Source organism: Hyperoodon ampullatus, assembly GCF_949752795.1.
Source record: "Hyperoodon ampullatus genome assembly, chromosome: 19".
NCBI lineage: Eukaryota > Metazoa > Chordata > Mammalia > Artiodactyla > Ziphiidae > Hyperoodon > Hyperoodon ampullatus.
In genome coordinates, this window is record NC_136932.1 from 19,593,071 (window position 1) to 19,615,162 (window position 22,092).

The window sequence follows — 22,092 nt, forward strand, 5'->3', positions numbered from 1 at the left end:
TTTGAGGACACAGGGCCCCCAGAATAGCCTGACGCTCCCCTAGTGCCCAGATGCATTTGTTTAGAGGAACAGACTTGCTATCACTTAGAGATGCTCAGAGAATTCTCTTTTCTTGATTCAAAGGAGAATTTCTGTTCTTGATCCAGAAGGGCCCAGGAGCAGAGGGTTCAGGCCACAGGCAGAGTTTTAGGTAGTTCAGAGGCTGTTTACTCCTACTGCCTGCTCCCAAGAAAGGAAAGATTACCCCACATCCCTCAAAGCACCTGTCCCTTATTTTTCAGGGTGCTCCAAATTGCTTAATTCCTTGGTCATTTCCCCTGGAAGCCAAATGGTGTTCCTGTTTGCTGGGGCCCAATGTCTCTTGGCATAGCTGTTCAGTGCCACAGGCCAAGGATGGCTTTGCTCAGCAGCAGGGACCAAGGGCTGACCGAGCCCTCACCCTGTATTGTTGACCTTATTTTACGGTCTGGAGGTATGTAAAGTAAGAGGCCAACTCTGGCCACATCCTGGCTTATTAGCTGCTGCGTTTTTCTGTGCAGATAACCCTCCTGATGACTACTCATTCCTGATGAGCCTGTGAGGGCTTATATCTCTCCTTGGGATTCACTCGCTCCTCAAGATGTCACAAGGTCTGTGTGACACACAGCAAAAGTGGCTCTAGGAACAAAATACGAGAAAGGTCCAATCCTTTCCTAATTTCTGTGCTTAACCCCAGGTCTTGCTGGGATTCTGATGGGGGAGAGGGGTGGGAGATGGGCACAAAATTGTCGAGAAAGGGAGTCAGACAGGTGAAGCTGGTGCATCCTTTCTTCCCACTGCAACGGATAGTTATTCCAAGGTGTGTGTCAGGGGATGAGGAGCTAGGGGGTAATAGCCACGAACAACGAGCTGGTTTCTTCAGGAAGGTATAATTGACAAGTTTCTGGAGGATTCAGGCTGGAATCGATATCCATGGATTCTCACCTTGTAAGCTGGGGCACAGCAACAAGAGTTCCTGGTATGTTCTCAGGACAGAGGCCCCTCTTGCCATTGGACCAGTAGTTCCCTGCTCACTTGTCCCTACTCTGTTTTTTAGTTCTCCGACCAGGGATTGAACCCGTGCCCACTGTAGTGGAAGAAGTGCGGAGCCGTAACCACTGGACCCCCAGGGAATACCCGCGTCCCTACTCTTTGAGCCCCTTTCTTTTAGTCGGTAGTCTGGGTTTTGTTACCCCCTCATCCCCTCATTCCAATCTCTGGTCTAGATTGGAATCTACAATCTCTTCTCTGACTTTGGCTCAAGCCCCCCGTGATACAGTGGAACTCCTGACCTTCCAGCCTCCCGAGAATTTGGCTACGCTTGAAATTCCACATTTAGCACATTGTGTGCATCAGCCTTAGCTCCCCACTACTTCTCCAGTGGGGCTGGTTTCCCCCATCCCAGTCTTCCCACCAACGGAGAAGGACTGAGTAAGAGCTGCTCAGAACTGGTGGGTCTGCAAACTTCAAGGCCAAGAAGGAGCCAAGTTCTCCTTTTAGAGAACCCATCATGGCTCCGGACAGGGAGGTATTTCTCAAAAGCTTATTTATGATCACTTCTTGCATTGCTAACTGCCTGGAAATTTCACCCATTCTACCTCCTTCCTCTTTGAGTCTCATTCGCCAGTGGGAAGGGCCTGAAGGAGGAAGTACAAGAATGAGAATAAGTGAAAGCAGAAGGGCTGGAAGATGAAGCAGACTGCAGTTGGTTCTCGTTGACACGCTCCACCAAGGAGGACCCGTGTGAGGAGAAAATGCACCTGCTGCTGCTGTTCTTCCTCCTCCGCTGGCGTGCAGGTGAGCTGGGCCTGGGTCTGTTCTCTCGGGAAAAGCCTATGGGGCAGGAGGAAGTGGCTAGCAGAGGGAAGAGGGAGCCCAGCAAGGTGTCCTGCTGAGAAACCAACCCCCTTTCTAAGTAGTTCCTCCCAGTTGTGAGCCTGTGTGTTTCATCCACTCAATCCCTCACCCTGTGTTGCGGTGCCCACAACGTCCAATGCAGAAATACGGAGCACGGACTTCATAATAAACCCAGAACCAGGCATAACTCCTGACCACCCAGGGGCTGGTCATTCAAAATGGACAGACTGATGGCCCCCACTGGTCACAGAAAAGCAGAGGCACCCTAGTTGCTCAGGAGAGCTGGTGAATATTTGCTCCTGCACTGTCACCTTCCAGAAAGCTTTATGAGCAAGGGAAGGTTCTGGGGAAGGGGTGAGGGTGAAGGGGGCCTGGAAGGGAAGCGGGAGTTTGCCAGATGGAGAGGGAGAGGCAGTTCTAGGCTTTTGGGGAAGGAAATAGTAGAATGGAAATGTCAAGAGGAGGTTAGCTTGGTAGAATGAAGAGGAAAAGGGGACAGGGATGTGAGCAGAGACAGAGGGTTGAAGGCAACTTGAAGTTGATGGATACCATTTTTTTTTTTGGCCACGCCGTGCGGCATGTGGGATCTTAGTTCCCCGACCAGGGATCGAAACCACACCCCCTGCATTGGAAACTTGGAGTCCTAACCACTGGACCGCCAGGGAAGTCCCATGGATACCATTTTGATTAAAAGTCAAGGGGATTTTCCTGACTTTGAAATGTTGGGGGACCTCAGAGCTCAGTGTTTGAACCTTCTCTATCTAGAGTCATCCTCTTGTTGATCTCACCTCCTCTCTTGGCTTTAAATACCATCTCCGTACAGATGATTCCCGTTTTTATATCCCTAGCCTGGACATCTCCCTGAACTCAAGAATATTCTATCCAGCTGCCCATTCGACATCTTCACTCAGATGTTGACATTTCAAATGTGACCTGACCACATCTTCTCCCCTCGAATTCCTTTCTCTCCTATCTTTGTGTTTGACAACTCCATCTTTTCAGGTGCTCAGGCAGAAGTCCGGGGGCATTCACCTCTTCTCCCATATCTCACAATGATTCTCTGAAAATGTAAGCCAGATCCTGTCTCTCCTCTGGCCAAAACCCTCCAATGACCTCCATGTTACTCAGAGTAAAAATCCAGAGTCCTTACAGAGGCTACAAGGTGACACCGTCTGGGTCCCACGCCATATCATCTCCCTGGTCTCCTCTTCTACTCTGCTCCCGCACTCCAGTCACACTGGCCTCTTAGATGTGCTTTGAACATGCCAGGCACACTCCTGCCTCAGGGCCTTTGCACTTGCTGTTCAGTCTGCCCAGAGTGCTCTTCTTCAGATAGCCACAGGCTCAAGTCCTCACATCCTTCACGTCTCTGCTTCTCACTGAAGCCTTCATTGATGACCCTAATTAAAACAGCAATTCCCAGGACTTCCCTGGTGGTCCAGTGGTTAAGACTGTGCTTCCACGGCAGGGGGCATGGGTTCGACCCCTCCACATGCTGTGCGGTGAGGCCAAAGGAAATAACAAAAGCAATTCCTGCATTATTTTTCTCCATGGTTTGTCCTCTCCCTTCCCCCACCTTGATAGAATGTAAGCTTCAGGAGGACCAGGATTTTTGTGCCTACAACCATTAGACAAATAGTAAGTATTAGTTGAATGAGTGAATACATCTAACGGACAGGGAACAATATGATTGCTGTAACACGCACCACCCCCCCAACCAAATCTTTCTCCTTCTAGTTTCATAGAATTAAATAATTGAGACTCGTAACATTACCTGGAGAGGACATTGCTCGTGGGATTGTAAAATGGTGCAGCCACTTTGGAAAACAATTTGACATTCTTGAAAATGTTAAACAGGTAGTTACTGCATGACCCAGCAATTCCACTCCTAGGTATGTATCCCAGAGAATGGAAGACATATGCCCACGTAAAAAACTTGTATGCCTGGTGGCACAGTGGTTAACAATCCTCCTGCCAATGCAGGGGTCACGGGTTCGAGCCCTGGTCTGGGAAGATCCCACAAGCCATGGAGCAACTAAGCCTGTGCGCCACAACTACTGAGCCTGCGCTCTAGAGCCCACGAGCCACAACTACTGCAGCCTAAGCGCCTAGCGCCTGTGCTCCGCAACAAGAGAAGCCACCGCAATGAGAAGCCCGCGCACCGCAACAAAGAGTAGCACTTGCTCGCCGCAACTAGAGAAAGCCTGTGCACAGCAACGAAGACCCAACGCAGCCAATAAATAAATAAATAAACAATAAATTTATTTATTTATTTATTTATTTAAAAGAACATACAAAAAACTGGTATGCAAATGTTCAGGGCAACATAGTCCATAATAGCTAAAAAGTGGAAACAATGTAAATGCACATCAACTGATGGATGGATAAATAAAACGTGGTATACTCATACCATGGTACTAGTCATAAAAAGGAATGAGGTACTGACACTTGCTACAACCTGGATTAAGCTCAGTGAAAGAATCCAAACACAGAAGGCTGTACTTTGTATGATTCCATTCATATGAAAAGTCTAGAATATATAAATGCATAGAGACCGAAAGTAGATTAGTGGTTGCCAGGGACTGGTGGAGGGAGTAAGGGGAAGGGACTCCTAATGAGTATGGGGTTTCTTTTTTCTCTTTTTTCTTTTTTTTTTTTTTGCGGTACGCGGGCCTCTCACTGTCGTGGCCTCTCCCGTTGCGGAGCACAGGCTCCGGACGTGCGGGCTCAGCGGCCATGGCTCACGGGCCCAGCCGCTCCGCGGCATGTGGGATCCTCCCAGACCGGGGCACAAACCCGTGTCCCCTGCATCGGCAGGCGGACTCTCAACCACTGCGCCACCAGGGAAGCCCTGGGGTTTCTTTTTTGAGATGATGACGATGTTCTGGAGTTAGTGATGATGTTGCACAGCTTTGTGAGTATCTTACAAAAGCCCTGAGCTGTACACTTTAAAAGGGTGAATTACATGGTATGTGAATTATATCTCCATAAGAAAATAATTAAGGAGCAGAGAGAAGAATTAGGAGCAGTCGTGTTCTCCTGAGCAAAGTTTCTGTGGTTGCATTTGGATCTGAGTCTCCAGAGGGCATGACAACCGGACATCCCTTTGTGACCCGTGACTCTTTTACGCGGTCTGATTGGATCATCCATTCCATCAGGCATAGAAATGAAAATGATGCTTCCAAGCAGGGACACGTGCTATGAACAGAGCTGAGCTAGATGCCCTGGCTCAGGGGGTGGTGGCTGTGCTTTCGATAGGGTGGGCTTAGAAGGAGCCCTCTGAGGAGGAGCCGCCTGAGCTGAGACCTGGAAGACGAGAAGGAACAGGCACTTCAGATCAGGGACGTCTTTTCAAGCACAGGGCACAGCAAGGCTCTGATGTGGAAATGAGCTTGGCCGTGGTACGTTTGAGGAACAGAAAGGCCTTGTGGCTTCCTTACACACTTCACAACAGCCTGCTGGGGCCGATTGGGAGGATACTATTATCTCTTTGGGGGAAAGGTCTCTGGGGAGGAGAGAGATGTGTGGCTCTCCTCCTCCTGGCGGCTGTGGGTGGCTTGTGGATGCTCAGCCTTGAGTTTCGGTGTAGAAACAGAGAAGATAGATTTTGGGTGAGAAGTCAGGGGACAAACTGACAAGCAAGGCAGGGAATGCACATAAAGGATTGCTTTTTTTCCCTGACGTCTGGGAACAAGGGAACTTGATGGTGAGCAAATGTGAGAGTAGTGTGTGTGTGTGTGTGTGTGTGTGCGTGCGCGTGTGTGTATATGGTTTAGGAGTGATTGAGGCAGAGAGGGAATATCTGTCTGAAGTGGAACAGGCTCAGCTGTGCACTAACAGGAAGCCAGTCTCCAGTAGGAACCTCTGTGCCATCTGTCACCAGCCTTTCCCATAGAACTTCCGATTGCAAGTAACACATTTAACCAGCACTACTTCCCTCTTCGCAAGAGTTCATTGTTTTAAAAGCACACAAGAAAAAACCCCAGAAAGTTCCCACCGGGCTTTATAGCATTCATTTTCTGGGAGAAAAGAGAGTTTTAATGACCCTATTTTTTTCAGAGAAAAATTAGCTGTCTTGTCCAACTTAAGCCTCACTGTAAGTGGTGGCAGAGGTGGACAAGACCCCAGACGTGCTGACCCAGAGTGGAAATTAGCTGACGTCCCCTGCTGAGCCGGAGGCGGGGTCCAGCCCCAACTGTCACTCACTGACGGTGAGCCACTCACCTCCCCCTGGGGCTCAGCTTCCACCTGATCTAGGATTATTCCTGATCATCTAGGCTGTGAGTAACCATGCCCGGGGAGGATGCTGCTTCTTGGAGCTCCAGGCTGCCTCTGTGCCAGGAGGGTTCCCACAGCAGAGCCAGTGCTCTGCTGAGGATGATGGGGAGTGGGCACCTGGAAGAGGGGTCCGAGAAGTGAGTGAAACAGATGGTCCAAGGGTCAGATCTGATAATAAATGCTCAGTCGAGTTCAAGGGTCAGATCTGATACTAAATGCTCAAACTAAAGATGGAATGGCCATCCGCGTTAGAATCCTAGGGTTGCTGGGACCAATGACCACAAACTTAGTGGCTTAGAACAGCACAAATTTATAATGTTACAGTCTAGAGATCAGAAGTCTAAAATGAGTCAACAGGGCAGCGTTCCTTCTGGTGGCTCTAGGAGGAGAATTTGATTCCTTGACTTCCAGAGGCTGCCTGCCACACCCTGTGGCATGCGGAACTTCCCCGACCACCAGGGGTCCAACCTGCGGCCCCTGAAGTGGAAGCACGGAGTCTTAACCACTGGACCGCCAGGGAAGTCCAGAGGCTGCCTGCTTTCCTTGGCGTGTGGTCCCACATCACTTCCGCCCCCGCTCCATTGTCATCACTCCTTCCCTGGCTCAGATTCTCCCACATCCCTCGGTTAAGGACCTTTCTGATGATATTGGGCCACCGGGATAATCCAGGATAATCTCTCCATCTCAAGATCCCTAATTTAATGACATCTGCAAAGTCCCTTTTTGTAAGGGTGAACATATTCACAGATTCAGGGGGTGAGGACACAGACATGTTTAGGGGCCATTGCTCTGCCTACCACACTATTAAGCAGCCCTGTCCAGGCATTTGTTTTTCCTATGATTTTGAAAGTAGTAAATGCTCATTGTTGACACTTGGGAAAGTACAGGAAACAAATGAAGAATTAGGAAAAATTAAAAAAACCTTATGTCTGGGGCTTCCCTGGTGGCGCAGTGGTTGAGAATCTGCCTGCTAATGAAGGGGACACGGGTTCGAGCCCTGGTCTGGGAAGATCCCACATGCCACAGAGCAACTAGGCCCGTGAGCCATAGCTACTGAGCCCGCACGTCTGGAGCCTGTGCTCTGCAACGAGAGGCCCCGACAGTGAGAGGCCCCTACACCGCGATGAAGAGTAGCCCCCGCTTGCCGCAACTGGAGAAAGCCTGCGCGCAGCAACAAACACCCAACGCAACTAGAAATAAATAAATAAATAAATAAAAATTAAACAAAAACAAAAACAAAAAAAAACCTTATGTCTGTCTTAATGCCCGAGGTGACCAGTTCTTAAGATTTTGGTTTATTTATGTTTAATCTTTGTTTTCTATGCATATTTTAAAAGTTCATTGGTATTATACTGCATACGATTTTTTAACAACCTTATTTTCACTTCATCTGAGAATTTTCCACATAATTAAAAATATTTCTAAGCATAATTAGCAGTGTTTGCATTATATTTCATTATATACTTATTTCCCTAATTGATGGAAGTTAACTTTGTTTCCTTTATTTTTGCTAATTATGTGATGAATCTTTGTGCACACCCCTTTTTTTTTTGCTGTACGCGGGCCTCTCACTGTTGTGGCCTCTCCCGTTGTGGAGCACAGTCTCCGGACGTGCAGGCTCAGCGGCCATGGCTCACGGGCCCAGCCGCTCCATGGCATGTGGGATCTTCCCGGACCGGGGCACGAACCCGTGTCCCCTGCATCGGCAGACGGACTCTCAACCACTGTGCCACCAGGGAGGCCCTGTGCACACCCTTTTTGTTAGCCTCTCTGATTATTTCCTGAGAACCAAATCCTAGATGTAGCATTACTGGAGCAAAGGGCATGGCTATGTTTGATACATATGACTGCCATATGGCTTTCTGTATGGCTGAACCAGCTACATTCCTTCCAGCATATTCTCACAGTGCCTGGACCACCTGGCCCCAGTCAGCAAAAAGTGAGTCATCAAAACTTGTTTGGTTTGTTATGTGAAAAATGGTGTTGTCTTCCACATTTCTTATTTGCTAGATTATTTAAATGAAACATTTGAATTTTATTAGCCACTGAATTTCCTCTTTGTGACTTGCCTCTTATCTCTCATCAGTTTTCCAAATGGGGTATTAATGTTTTTCTTCTATACGCTCTTTTTTTTTTTTTTTTTTTGGCGGTATGAGGGCCTCTCACTGCTGTGGCCTCTCCCGTTGCGGAGCACAGGCTCCGGACGCGCAGGCTCAGCGGCCATGGCTCACGGGCCCAGCCGCTCTGAGGCATGTGGGATCTTCCCGGACCGGGGCACAAACCCGTGTCCCCTGCATCGGCAGGCGGACTCCCAACCACTGCGCCACCAGGGAAGCCCTTCTATACACTCTTAATAGAGAGAAACTCTATGAATCCTTTTCTATGTTATTTGTTCTAAATATTTCTCTCAGTCTGTTCTTTGTCTTTTCAGTCTTTTTTTATTGGTATGTCCAAGTGCTATATTTGCATTCAGTCAAATTCACTACTAACTCTTTCTTGTTTCCTGTCGCCCATTGATTTCAAGTTTCGAAAGATCTCCCTGTCATCCAGGAATTTTATAGATTCACTTCTGTTTTCTTTCAGTTTAAAAAATGCTTTGCTGGGCTTCCCTGGTGGCGCAGTGGTTGAGAGTCCGCCTGCCGATGCAGGGGACGCGGGTTCGTGCCCCGGTCCGGGAAGATCCCACATGCCACGGAGCGGCTGGGCCCCTGAGCCATGGCCACTGTGCCTGCGCATCTGGAGCCTGTGCTTCGCAACGGGAGAGGCCACAGCAGTGAGAGGCCCGCATACCACAAAACAAAACAAAACAAAAAAAATGCTTTGCTATTTTATGCTGACCTCCTTAATCTCTCTATATTTACCTAAATGGAGCACACTGAGAGGTGACAGGATAGGGTAATGCCTTAACCCTTCCCTTCTCCATTTATTGTTTTAGTCTTCTATGGTATATGTGAAATTCTTAAATAGACTAGGTCTGTTTTTAGGCTATTGACTGTGTCCTATTGATATGTGTATATAGTCTTGTTATATTCACAAACTGGTTTCTTTATTATGGCCTGGTACTATTTTATTTTTTTAAATATATTTTTTAAATATCTATTTATTTATTTTTGGCTGCGTTGGGTCTTTGTTGCTGCACATGGGCTTTTCTCTAGTTGCGGAGAGCAGGGGCTACTCTTTGTTGCGGTGTGCAGGCTTCTTATTGTGGTGGCTTCTCTTGCTGTGGAGCATGGGCTCTAGGCTTGAGAGCTTCAGTAGTTGTGGCACGCGGGCTCAGTAGTTGTGGCACATGGGCTTAGTTGCTCCACGGCATGTGGGATCTTCCTGGACCAGGGATCGAACCCTTGTCCCCTGCATTGACAGGCAGATTCTTAACCACTGCACCACCAAAGAAGCCCCTGGCCTGGTACTATTTTGATACTTGGCAGGCAAGTCCCTCCTTACTGCTCATCTTTAATATGTTAAAAATTCTTGTCTCTTCATTTATTCAAATAATCTCTAGCATATATTAAATATAATATTTATTACATAGCCATACATATTCATAATCTATACACACATGTGTATAGATGGAAATTATCTGAAAAAAATGTACATGCTCTAAAAATGTTCTGGGGGTTTTGAGTTAAATCTATAAATGTATTTGGGAAGGAGGAAAATCTTTACAATATACAGCATTTTCATTCCGGATCATAACAGAGCTCTTCTCTTATATTTAAACCTTTATGTCTGTCAAGAAATTTCATTGTGTTTGTGTATGGTTTTTTTTCTATAAGTCCTGATTGTTTCTTTTGAAGTTATTCCTTGGTATTTAATACACCTTTATTACTATTGTAAATGAGCACTTTTCCATTTTATTTTCCAACTACTTGTTACTGGTTTATAGGAAAGCCATTGATTTTAATATATTTATTGTGTCTTTGACCACTCTATTGCATTCCATTATAAATGAAAATCCTTTTAAACTTAAGATTTAAAAATTTTCTCTAAATTTTATTATTTCACCCTAATAATTATATATTTTGTATTTTTCCATGTCTCACTACGTTGGTCAGAATTTCAGAAAACAGCACATGTACAGAAAAGTGGATACAGGATCAATGTCCAGGTTAACACATTATTATAAAGTATATGCCAATGTCTCACATTAATTGTGGTATTTGCTGAGGCTTTTTTTTTTTTTTTTTTTTTTTTGCGGTTCATGGGCCTCTCACTGTTGTGGCCTCTCCCGTTGTGGAGCACAGTCTCCGGACGTGCAGGCTCAGCGGCCATGGCTCACGGGCCCAGCCGCTCCGTGGCATGTGGGATCTTCCCGGACCGGGGCACGAACCCGTGTCCCCTGCATTGGCAGGCGGACTCTCAACCACTGTGCCACCAGGGAAGCCCTGAGGCTTTTAATAGATAATCTTTATCAGATAAAGAAAGTTCTACTCTTAATTTGCTAAGAATGTTTAGAAAATCATGAAGGGGTGTTGACCTCGCGGCATCTTAGTGTAAAGTGGGAAAAACAAATGTTGTGAACTGATGAATGGATATACAAAATGTGGCAGATCCATGGAATAGTGATCAGCCATAAAAAGGAATGAAATACTGACACATGTTATAACATGCATGAAACTTAAAAAGATTCCCTGGATTCAGCTTGCTGATTTTTCATTTCAGACTTTGGCACTTATATTCATGAGTGATATTTGCTTATAATATTTCTTTCTTGCACTGCCCTTGTCAGGGTTTGGCATCAAGATTATGCCAGTCTCGTTAAATGGATTTGGGATTGCATCCTCCTTTCCTTTGTTTCAGAATCCTTTTGTGTAAGGTAGACATTATTTCTTCCTTCAATGCTTAGTAAATAGATATCTCCATTGAAGCTGTATAAGTCTCGAGTTTTCTTTTGGAGAGGTTTTTAATAATGGATTTAAGTTACTTAAATAGTTGTAAGATTATTCAGATTTCTATTTCTTTTTGTGTTGTTTTAGCACATTGTATTATTTTTGCTAGGCATCTGTTTATTCCTAAAAATTTCAAATTTATTGCCATAATCTTATCTAGATATCTTTTTATTATCCTATCCTATTATTGCCTTATCCTCTTGTTAGCTTTGTATTTTTTTTGGCTGCGTTGGGTCTTTGTTGCTGCGCGCGGGCTTTCTCTAGTTGTGGCGAGCGGGGGCTACTCTTCATCGCGGTGCGCGGGCTTCTCATTGCGGTGGCTTCTCTTGTTGCGGAGCACAGGCTCTAGGCACACGGGCTTCAGTAGTTGTGGCACACACTCCGCGGCACGTGGGGTCTTCCTGGACCAGGGATCGATCCCGTGTCCCCTGCATTGGCAGGCGGATTCTTAACCACTGTGCCACCAGGGAAGTCCTTATTATCCTTTTAATGTGTGCAGGATATGTACTGATGTCCCCATTTTCATTCCTGATATTCATTATTTAGACCTCTCTCTTTCTGTAATGAAAATCTAATTAGGGTTATTTAGTTATTTATTTTTAACCAACTCTAGGCTTTGTTGATTTCCTTATTATATGATTTTTTCCACTTCATTCATTTTTATTAACGTCATTATTTCCTTTCTTCTACTTTCTTCTTTCCTCCTACTCCTCCTTCTGTTTTTTGTTTAACTTCTGAAATATATGTTTATTAAATTTAAGTCCTTTTTACTTTTCTAATAGATACATTTAACGTTATAAAATGTCCTTAAGCATAACTCCAGATGCATCCCATAAGAGTCTTTTAAATTAAGGCATAATTTACATATAGTGAAATGTATAGATCTTAAGTGTATAATTCTATGAGTTTTGACAAATTCGTGTAACTTGTATCACCTATCAAGATACAGAACATTCCCATCACCTGGAGTTCCTTAGTGTCCCTCCCAATCTTTCCCCCACCCATGAATCACTGGTGTAATTTCTATCACCAAAGGTTATTTTGCCTAATGTAGAACTTTGCATAAACGGGATCATGAAGTTTATTCTCTTTTGATCTTTCACTCAGTGTGTTTTTGAGATTCATCCATGTTGTTTTGTGTGTCACTAATTCACTCCTTCTTATTATTCTGTACTATGCTGTTACTATGAATATGCTACTATTTGTTTATCTGTTCCCCTGTTGGTGAACATTTGAGTTTCTTTTTTCTCTTTCTTTCTTTCTTTCTCTCTTTCTTTCAAGTATAGTTGATTTACAGTGTTGTGTTAATTACTGCTATACAGCAAAGTGACTCAGTTATACATATATATACGTTCTTTTAAAATATATTCTTTTCCATTAGGGTTTATCATGGGATATTGACTATAGTTCCCTGTGCTGCACAGTAGGACCTTGCTGTTTCTTTTCCATGAGGTTTTATCATGGAATATTGACATTAGTTCCCTGTGCTGCACAGTAGGACCTTGCTGTTTCTTTTCCATGAGGGTTTATCATGGGATATTGACAATAGTTCCCTGTGCTGCACAGTAGGACCTTGCTGTTTCTTTTCCATGAGGGTTTATCATGGGATATTGACAGTAGTTCCCTGTGCTGCACAGTAGGACCTTGCTGTTTCTTTTCCATGAGGGTTTATCATGGGATATTGACAGTAGTTCCCTGTGCTGCACAGTAGGACCTTGCTGTTTCTTTTCCATGAGGGTTTATCATGGGATATTGACAATAGTTCCCTGTGCTGCACAGTAGGACCTTGCTGTTTCTTTTCCATGAGGGTTTATCATGGGATATTGACTATAGTTCCCTGTGCTGCATAGTAGGACCGTGCTGTCTCTCCATCCTCTATATAAAAGCTCACATCTGCTCACCCCAACCTCCCACTCCATTGAGTTACTTCTAATATGTTGTTATTATAAATAAAGCTGTGATAAAAATTCTTTTTTGTGGACATTTGTTTTTAACTTCTCTTAGATAAATATCTAGAAGTGAAATTGCTAGGTCATAGGATAGATTCATGCTTTGTTTTATAAGAAAAGCACTTTTACAGTGTTCCAAAGTGATGTATAAAGTGGAAACAACCCAAATGTCATGAACTGATGAATGGATATACAAAATGTGGCAGATCCACACCATGGAATAATGTTCAGCCAGAAAAAGGAATGAAATATTGACACATGTTATAACATGGATGAATCTTAAAAAGATTATGCTAAGTAAAAGAAGTCAGACAAAAAAGATCATATATTGTATGCTTCCATTTATATGAAATGTCCAGAAAGGCAAGTCCATAGAGACAGAAAAAGGAATGAAATGTCCAGAAAGGCAAGTCCATAGAGATGGAAAGATTAGTGGTCTCCAGAGGCTTCAGGGAAGGGGGAGGTGAGGAGTCACTACTAATGGGTACAGGGCTTCTTTCTGGGGTGACAAAAACATTCTGGAATTGGATAGAGTTGATGGTTGTACAACTTTGTGAATATCCTAAAACCCACCGAAGTATACATTTTCAAAGCGTAAAATGTATGATATGTGAATTATATCTTAACTTTAAAAGTGGACAGAAGTAAATTCTTAGTCTTCAACATGCTTTATTTAACTTTAGAAAGGAAGAAAATTATCCCAGCTTTAAACTTAGCAAATTAGGGCTTCCCTGGTGGCACAGTGGTTGAGAGTCAGCCTGCCGATGCAGGGGACACGGGTTCGTGCCCCGGTCTGGGAGGATCCCACATGCCGCGGAGCGGCTGGGTCCATGAGCCATGGCCGCTGAGCCTGCGCGTCCGGGGCCTGTGCTCCGCAACGGGAGAGGCCACAACAGTGACAGGCCCGCGTACCGCAAAAAAAAACACAAAAAAACAAAAAAACTTAGCAAATTAGAAAAAGATACGTGGTAATCTCAAGGATATAAAATTATATCTATGAGAAATTAGTAATTTAAAACTAAAAACAGTAACACTTACCAACTGAATCTCAAAATGGTTTAACGCAGGAAAAAAGAAAGAGGAAGAGGGGGAGGAAAAACATGAAGGAGGAAATCTTGTGGCACATGTAATCAATAAAATAAAACAGCACATGTCATCAAAATGTGTCATTATAATAGGTATGAAAAATTTAATTATTAAAGGATACTTTATATTTGCAGAACTTTATGCTAATACACTGTAAAATAGATAACTTTTGGGGAAAAACAAAACAAAAGAACAGAATTTATTAAAGAACAATAAAAAAGCTTAAATAGGTCAATATTCATGGAGAAAAAAATTTAAGTAATCAAAGAATTTGCCCCAATGAAGAATTTGCCAGATAGTTTTTTAGCCAATTTTTTAAGATCCTAAAGAAACCAAAATTCCTTTGCTCTATTTATGTTCTGTTTTCAGAGCACAAAAAAATGGAAATCTGCCAGATCAATTGTGTGAAAGTAGCATATCTCTACTACCAACGCTGACAAAGACACACAAGGAAAATGACAGAAAGAACCTCCCTTGGGCTTCCTTGGTGGCGCAGTGTTTAAGAATCCGCCTGCTAATGCAGGGGACACGGGTTCGAGCCCTAGTCCGGGAAGATCCCACATGCCACGGGGCAACTAAGCCCGTGAGCCACAACTACTGAAGCCCACGTGCCTAGAGCCTGTGCTCCGCAACAAGAGAAGCCACCGCAATGAGAAGCCCGTACATCGCAACGGAGAGTAGCCCCTGTTCGCCGCAACTGGAAAAAGCCCGCGCCCAGCAACGAAGACCCAACACAGCCAAAAATAAATAAATAAAATAAATAAATTTATAAAAAAAAAAAAAAAAAGAACCTCCCTTATGAGTATGGATCTGAGTTGGGCCCGGACAGCAGGCTCTGCCGGCAGACGGGTTTGGGTGGCCCAGGCTGGATTGCTGTTGTTTCTAAATAAGCCAGAGTTTTAAAATTGAGGGGTTCCGGGCTTCCCTGGTGGCGCAGTGGTTGAGAGTCCACCTGCCGATGCAGGGGACACGGGTTCGTGCCCCTGTCCGAGAGGATCCCACATACCGTGGAGTGGTTGGGCCTGTGAGCCATGGCCGCTGAGCCTGCATGTCCGGAGCCTGTGCTCCACAACGGGAGAGGCCACAACAGTGAGAGGCCCGTGTACCGCAAAAAAAAAAAAAAAAAATTGAGAGGTTCCACCCCAAATCCAGAATTTGGACTACTCCAGAAAAAATGAAAAGATCTTAAATTACACTGCCTGCTTCTTGCATGAGGACAGTGGGCTGAGTAGGAGGGGCCACGCCTCTGCGGGGGGCGTTTGCTCTCCAGATTGCCCTGGTCCTCACTACCTCCCAGGGTCTGACACTGATGTCATTCTTCATCATGCTTGAAGTGTTGTTTTTCTTATAATAAAGATACATTTCTCTGTATCTTGAATCTTTCAAAGGTGAGAAAATGAAAGAAAGAGCAAGAACATATATATCGGAAAATGCTGCTTTACTCTATGATACCTGCCTTACTGCAGAGCTATAGTATTCAAGACAGTATGGATTGGCAAAAGGACAGACAAATGGATCAATGGAACGGAATGGAAAATCCATAAAGAACTCACATATTTGCTTTTTGACAAAGGAACCAAAGCAATTCAATGGGAAGAAATGGGATCTGGGCGTTATAGATTCCATAGCATGGGGAGACTGATTGGCATCACTGTTTTGGTCAATTTCAAAGGTGTTCCTTCCAGGGTGGTTTACAGTAGAATCACTCGAAACAATTAGAACCGTTAGGAAGTTTCTCCAGGCTAGGTGATGGGGGTGTTTCAGCTGAACCTCCTGAGGTCCTCAGTACAAAGTTATCTTCTGTGGAAATGGGTCCTCTGGTCTTTCCTCCCCATGAGACCAGTATAACACAGAGATGGTTGCAAAAGGGCATTGCTGGAACTAGAAAGACTTACTGGCCACAGAGAAGGGGAGAGGGGTGAACTACAGGAAGCTATTATTGTTCTGTGTCAATGTTTTTGTTTCTTTAAGATCTGTAGTTGTGCTTTTATTGGATCTTCCTGGTGGCTTTGATCTGATAGAATTTTGAAGAACAAAAGGTCTTTATGTGTAAGGTATATTCCTTTCTTGACTGCTATTTAACTCATGAGGACCCCGGGTTTATTGGAACTATTCATGATGCAGGAGGCTGTGGCCCTGCCCTCAGGATGGGAGGTGACAGGTACATGGATTCGTGTTTTCCAGGCTCATCTGCCATCACTGGCCCAAAAGCAATGAGCAGCCTAGAGGGGGGCTCGTTGACTGTGCAGTGTCGATACAGCCCTGTGTGGGAGACCCATGTGAAGTGGTGGTGCCGAGGAGCTTCTTGGGTCGGCTGCCAGTTCGTCGTTAAAACCACTGAATCAGAGAAGGAGGTGAAGAAGGACCGCGTGTCCATCAGGGACAATAGGAAAAACCGCACCATCACCGTGACCATGGAGAAGCTCAGGCTAAACGATGCAGACACTTACTGGTGTGGGATTGAGAAATTTGGAACTGACCTTGGGGTCCAAGTTAAAGTGACCATTGACCCAGGTAAGCGTATGTGTATGTGTAGATGTGTCTCTTCAAGGCCTGCTCTGTCCTGGTCCCTGGGGTCCCTCTTTAGTGACCTGTCACTCAGAGTGAACTGTCACAGAGGGTGGGGGAGTCCTGAGGTCTCATGGAACCCACACTGACCACCTGGGATTGGGAGGGGCAGGGCTTCCCTTAGAGGCTCTCATGGTGATCAAGATCAAGGTGATGGTCTCACCCGGAGACCCTAATTTCTGCTAATGTTTTCCTGGGACCCCTGTTGCCCAGGTGTTCCTGCTCTTTCTGGAATTTGGGGCTGGGTCTTCAGAGCTGCAGCTCCCACCCCCTGGTCCATATCCCATCTCAGGGGGAAAGACCCAGCACAGTGGGGCTGCTGCGGTTAATTCCTGGGGTCTGGAAAGGCCTCCACAGTCAAAGGGCTGCACTCCCAGGTGCCTGAAATCCCATCATGAGCCATTTACACATTTGGGATTAACAATGTTCTCTTCCTAAGTCCTTTTAGAATGCAAACACTCTGGGCGTGTCGGCTCAGGGGTCTCAGTGCCTTGGTTTGACCGAGTTTATCTGTTGGGCTCTGCCTCTGCTTACCCTCGGACAGGTGACACCAGCTCATTGGGCACCTGTGGCAACAGGGGTGGGCGCACAGTCAACGGAGCCTCCACCACACCGGGAACGTGTGAGGCTTGATATACTTGCAAAGCGCAGCATCATTTCATTCAATCTTGACAACGTTCCTGAGATGTAACCATCCCCACTGTGAAAGCTTTGTAACTTGCCCCAAGTAAAGGCTCTTCCTGAACCTTAGAATTTTGCTCAGGGCTGGTCCTGATCTTTGAAGTCACAGATTTTGGCTATGTCAGCCACCTGAGAGCCCCCATTCTGTTGCTGTCCTTGTGGATAAATAAAGTGAGAGGCACTGGCCACTGGCCGAGGCCCTGTCATAAGCAGCCGGAGTGTTTGAATTCCAGCTGAACTCCAGCTGCCCTTGTCCTGAGGCAAGCCTGGCCCCTCTCTAACCTTCCAAGTTCTGCTTGATGTCCTCCCTGGACCTGTGCCAGCTCCACCTGCCTCTGAGGCTCTGAGTCTCCTAGCGGCCAGGGAGATATGAGCAGTCCAGGCTATAGGCCCTCTCCCTTGGCCCTGCTCCAGACTCCTTAGGCAGCCCATGATCCCCACCACCCCTCCCCTACCCACCCCACCCCGGCTCAGAGCCACGTTTAAGGCTGCGGGTGAGTGAACAGGCAGAGCAGTGTGTAACCCGGTCTGTATGCCAAGCACCAACCGCAGTGCCGGCCACCACTCCTGCCACCTCTGCTATCAACATGTTCACAGTGCCAGTCAGCTTGGAAGAGACCAGTGGCTCCCCGGCTGTGACCAGCCCTGGCTCCAACAGCGGGTAAGCCAGCTCTGATGCTGCTGTTCCCTGTGGCCCACTTGGCCCAAACTCTCCCAAAGGGGGGACTTTTGTAGTCCCAGGTCCCAGCCAGAGCTTGTTTCCGGACCCTCAAGCTCAAGGATTCTGGGGCCTCCTCTCACTTACTCTCACAGCTCAGGAGGCCAGAAATGAAATCAAGGTGTCGGCAGGGTTGGCTCCTTCTTTGGGCTCAAAAGTAGACTCTGTCCCGGGCCTCTCTCCTAGCTTCTGGTGGTTGCCAGTAAGCCAAGCACTCCTTGGTTTATGGCAGCATCACTCCAATCTCAGCCTCTGTCATCACATGGCCTTCTCCCTCTGTGTCTGTGTGCCCCCATTTCCCTTTTATAAGGACACCAGTCATTGGATTCAGGCCCATCCTAATCCAGTATGACCTCATCTTAACTTGATGACCTCTGCAAAGATCTTATTTCCCAGTGGGTCACCTTCTCCAGTTCTGAATGAATATGAATTACTGGATGAGGGACACTGCTCAGCCTGTACAGGGGGCAAGCTTAGAAGCAGAGAGGCCTTTGCAGAGCCTTTGCCATACAATTTCTGTTTGACTTCTAGACCCACTGAGACACCTTGTGGGACCCTCCTCTCTCTTTTTTTTTTTAAAAACCATCTTTGAGGGCACCCGGGAGTAGGGGTTCCCAGACTGGAAACCTCAGGCCTGCAGGTCGAAAGGTTTCAAGGCATGTGGTCATCCCTGCTCCCAGGTGGGTGGGATAAGGCCAAAGACAGGAGGTGAGCCTGGGTGCCTGGGGCATCCTCTGTCGTTTCCAGCAGTGTCTTCTTGGAGGCCAGCATCATCCTTCCCCTCATCTCTGCTGTGTTGATTCTCCTCTTGATGGTGGCCTCACTTGTGGTTTGGAGAATGGTGAAACAACAGAAGAAAGGTGAGGGGACCTGGCTGACACCGGGCTGGAGCTGGGCTGGGTGGAAGTGTGTGGGATTGATGGCCAGCATGGTCATCCGGGAACCATCAGTCCAAGGGAATACCTGCACAGTCTGGAAGGGGTGCCGTCCCAAAGGCCACAGCAGCTGACAGTTTGAGGGGCTGGAGCTTGGAGGTGAACCCAGGAGGTTTTGGACTCAGTTCTGCCTTGTTCACCCCTCTTTGCTCTTCTTGCCTCTCTGCTCTGCCTATCTGTTTCTTGGTTTGGTTCCTGGTGGCAGAGATGGCAATGGCCTTAGGCAGGCAGCCTTCCTAGGGTACCCAGACACTTTAGTAGAATTCCTGTGGCTGTCAAGGAGGTACTGAATAGACATGGGGGCATGGAGAAACACACACACACGCACACGCACGCATGCACACGCACGGATGTATACACACATGCACGAACACATGTTCACGCATGCACACACAACATAGCCCGCACACGAATGCGCACATGTGCGCACTCATACACGGTTCTCTGTATTTTCTCAAGAATGTTGGTGGCCACTCCTATTTTTGCTCTTCCTCTCTTCAGCCCTTTCTCAGGCTACCCTACTTGTTCTGTGTATATTTGCCCTTTAGGGAAGGGCCTCTGCTCACGAGTCTGCCCTTGTCAATCACGAGGTCTGGCCTCGGCCAAACACTTTTCCTGTCTGGCTCCACTTCCACATTCTCACATTAACTGCACCTCCTCCCTTTCTCAGAACCCACTGGGATCTGGGCACTCACGGGACCCTCTTCAACACGGCTCCCTCCCCTCAGCCTGGGGAATCTTGTAGTTTGGAAAGACGGGAGCCTGACTCCTGTTCATCACACTTTCCCCCCAATGTATTGTCCGTGACCTAAGTTACAAATACTTTCTGTCCCGCTCAGTATCTAAAAAACATAGGGGAAATCTTCTTGTTTCTTTGTTGTCTCCGAAGCTGGGGGCGTGATGGTGGCAGGGGGAGGGCAGGGAGAGGAAGAAACAGGAACCAGAGGGCACCTGAGAGCTGGTCCAGACAGTGATGACCCAGCTCGGGTACTCCACTCAGAGGGCAGCTTAGAGCAGTCCCGTCACGTGGACAGCTTGTACTGATGGAGCCCCTCTTGTGCCTGGTTCAGTCCGCACCCGGAAGGCATGGGAGGGACAGGCTCAGCTGTCCAGCAGCCCGCATCCCCCCTGAAGACCAACCAGAATTCAGTGGGACAAGGGTGATGAGACAGACATAAATCAAATGCCCTGGGAGCAAGGGAGGGAGGGAGTCGACAGCCTGGATAGCTGGAGAAGGTAGGTGTGACTTTGAGTTGACCCCTGCAGGTGGAGAAATGGTGGCGTCACTGGCAGAATCCCAGCAGAAGTTTTAGGTTGAGCCTAATCCCGGGGGAGTTGATAATTGGCAGGGCCACCTGAGCAGCTGACTGCACAGTTCTGTGATGTGGGGAATAGACGGGCTGAGGTCTCCTTAGTTCTCATCTGAGAGATCAGAATTAGAACCAGGTCTCTCCTCTCTGAGCCCGAAGCCTAATTCACCTCTTTTCTTTCCCAGACCTGAGGGCGCCTGTGAGCCTCTGGGTGGGCTTTCTAACTCTGATTGTTTTTGTCTTTTAGCTGCTGGGATATCCCCAGAGCAGGTAAGAGAGTCCCCGAGGTCAGAGCAGAGACATCAGACACCTTTCCCTCACTTCCTTATTTTCCATCTCCCAGGAGCACCAAGGTCCAAATGTATCAGACAAGCCCTGTGCCCAAACGTCCATATACTCATGGCCCAGCTGCAAGGGCTGGGGAAGGGGCCCCGTCGTATGCTGGAATCAGCCAGGGAGGAGGGCTTGGGAGGGGGAGGTGTGGGAGACTAAGAGGAGATGGGGATTGCAGAGGGAGCTGGGAGGGAGGGTCCCAGGGGAGCAGAGAGCCACGCGTCCCTCCGTGGAAGAGGAACCTGTGTTTCCTCTCCTAGGTGCTTCAGCCCCTGGAGGGCGATATCTGCTATACAAATTTGAGCCTGCAGCAGACTGAAAACTCTGGGTCTTCCCGGAAGAAGGCTTTCACGAGGTCCTCTTCCTCTGCCCAGGACAACGCGGAGGGAGTGGAGTATGTCACCATGGTATGTGCTTGGTGGGGCTCAGACCGGACCCACTGTTGCCCTTCCTTTGAGGACCGGCTTTCTCCTGCCCACGTGGGAGGGTGGGTGCTGGGCAAAGATGCAGCCATTGAAAGACTTGCTGGCAGAGCTCCTGCGCGCTTTTGGCATCTGAAGTGACTCAACATCAGGTCTTAGCATTGGGAGACTCAGAGCCCGGTCAGACACGGTCCTCATGCTGGGCAGGGGAGACCCAGACAGGCTGAGGGACCCTGGGATTCTGTGCAAAATGTGCTGCCCTGACATGGAATTGAGGGAGAGTATCTTCTGCCATGGCCAGAGCTAAAGGTGCCTGGCAGAGTGGAGCGGGGAGGAACTGGGGGGCCTGGGAGAAGACTCCAGAAGCCCTGAAGGGTCTGTCTCCCCAGGCTCCTCCAAGGTCTCCTCCGTCCATGGGCATAGCCTCCTGCCAGCCTCTCTAACCCCAAGGACATCTTCATTGCAGGCTGCCTTTCCCGGGGAGGACATTGCCTATGCAGCTCTGTCTTTGGAAACCTCAGATCAAGAGCCAACCTATAGCAACATGGGGCACCTCATCACCCACATTCCCAACAGGGTCCATGAGGAACCCACGGAATACAGCACCATCAGGAAGCCTTAGCCTGTGCTCCAGGGGCCCCTCTCAGACCCACTCGAGGCCTCTGAGTACATTCCTGCTTCATCTGCTTTCTGCCTGCCCCCCAGTCCCCTCATGGGACCGCCAGTTCCTGAGGCCTCTGTCTGATGCAGTCAGCATCATGGCCAGCTATGGTTTGGGCTTGGGGCCTAGTCTCAGGGAGCTTCTGGGAGTTAGACAGGGGTCTTTCCACATCCCTTTCTCTCCCACACAGCTTGGGAGTGGGCTAGGGATATGCTCTGGAGCTGCTGAGGGAGAAATCACAATGATAACGATAATAATAGTAATTCACTTTTTTTTTTTTTTTTTTTTTGCGGCACGCGGGCCTCTCACTGTTGTGGCCTCTCCCGTTGCGGAGCACAGGCTCCGGACGCGCAGGCTCAGCAGCCATGGCTCACAGGCCCAGCCGCT

General features: G+C 47.4%; 1 protein-coding gene across 1 annotated transcript; it reads left to right on the forward strand.

The window, feature by feature from the left end:
- Positions 1 to 1,772: 1,772 nt before the first annotated feature.
- LOC307068013 (CMRF35-like molecule 1) lies at positions 1,773 to 21,666 on the forward strand (the record flags this gene model as incomplete). The annotated part of the gene is made up of 7 exons (XM_079725634.1): positions 1,773 to 1,815; positions 16,262 to 16,591; positions 17,867 to 17,987; positions 18,792 to 18,904; positions 20,537 to 20,559; positions 20,883 to 21,029; positions 21,511 to 21,666. 7 exons carry the CDS (start codon positions 1,773 to 1,775, stop codon positions 21,664 to 21,666), a joined length of 933 nt encoding a protein of 310 aa, XP_079581760.1.
- Between the last annotated feature and the right edge of the window lie 426 nt (positions 21,667 to 22,092).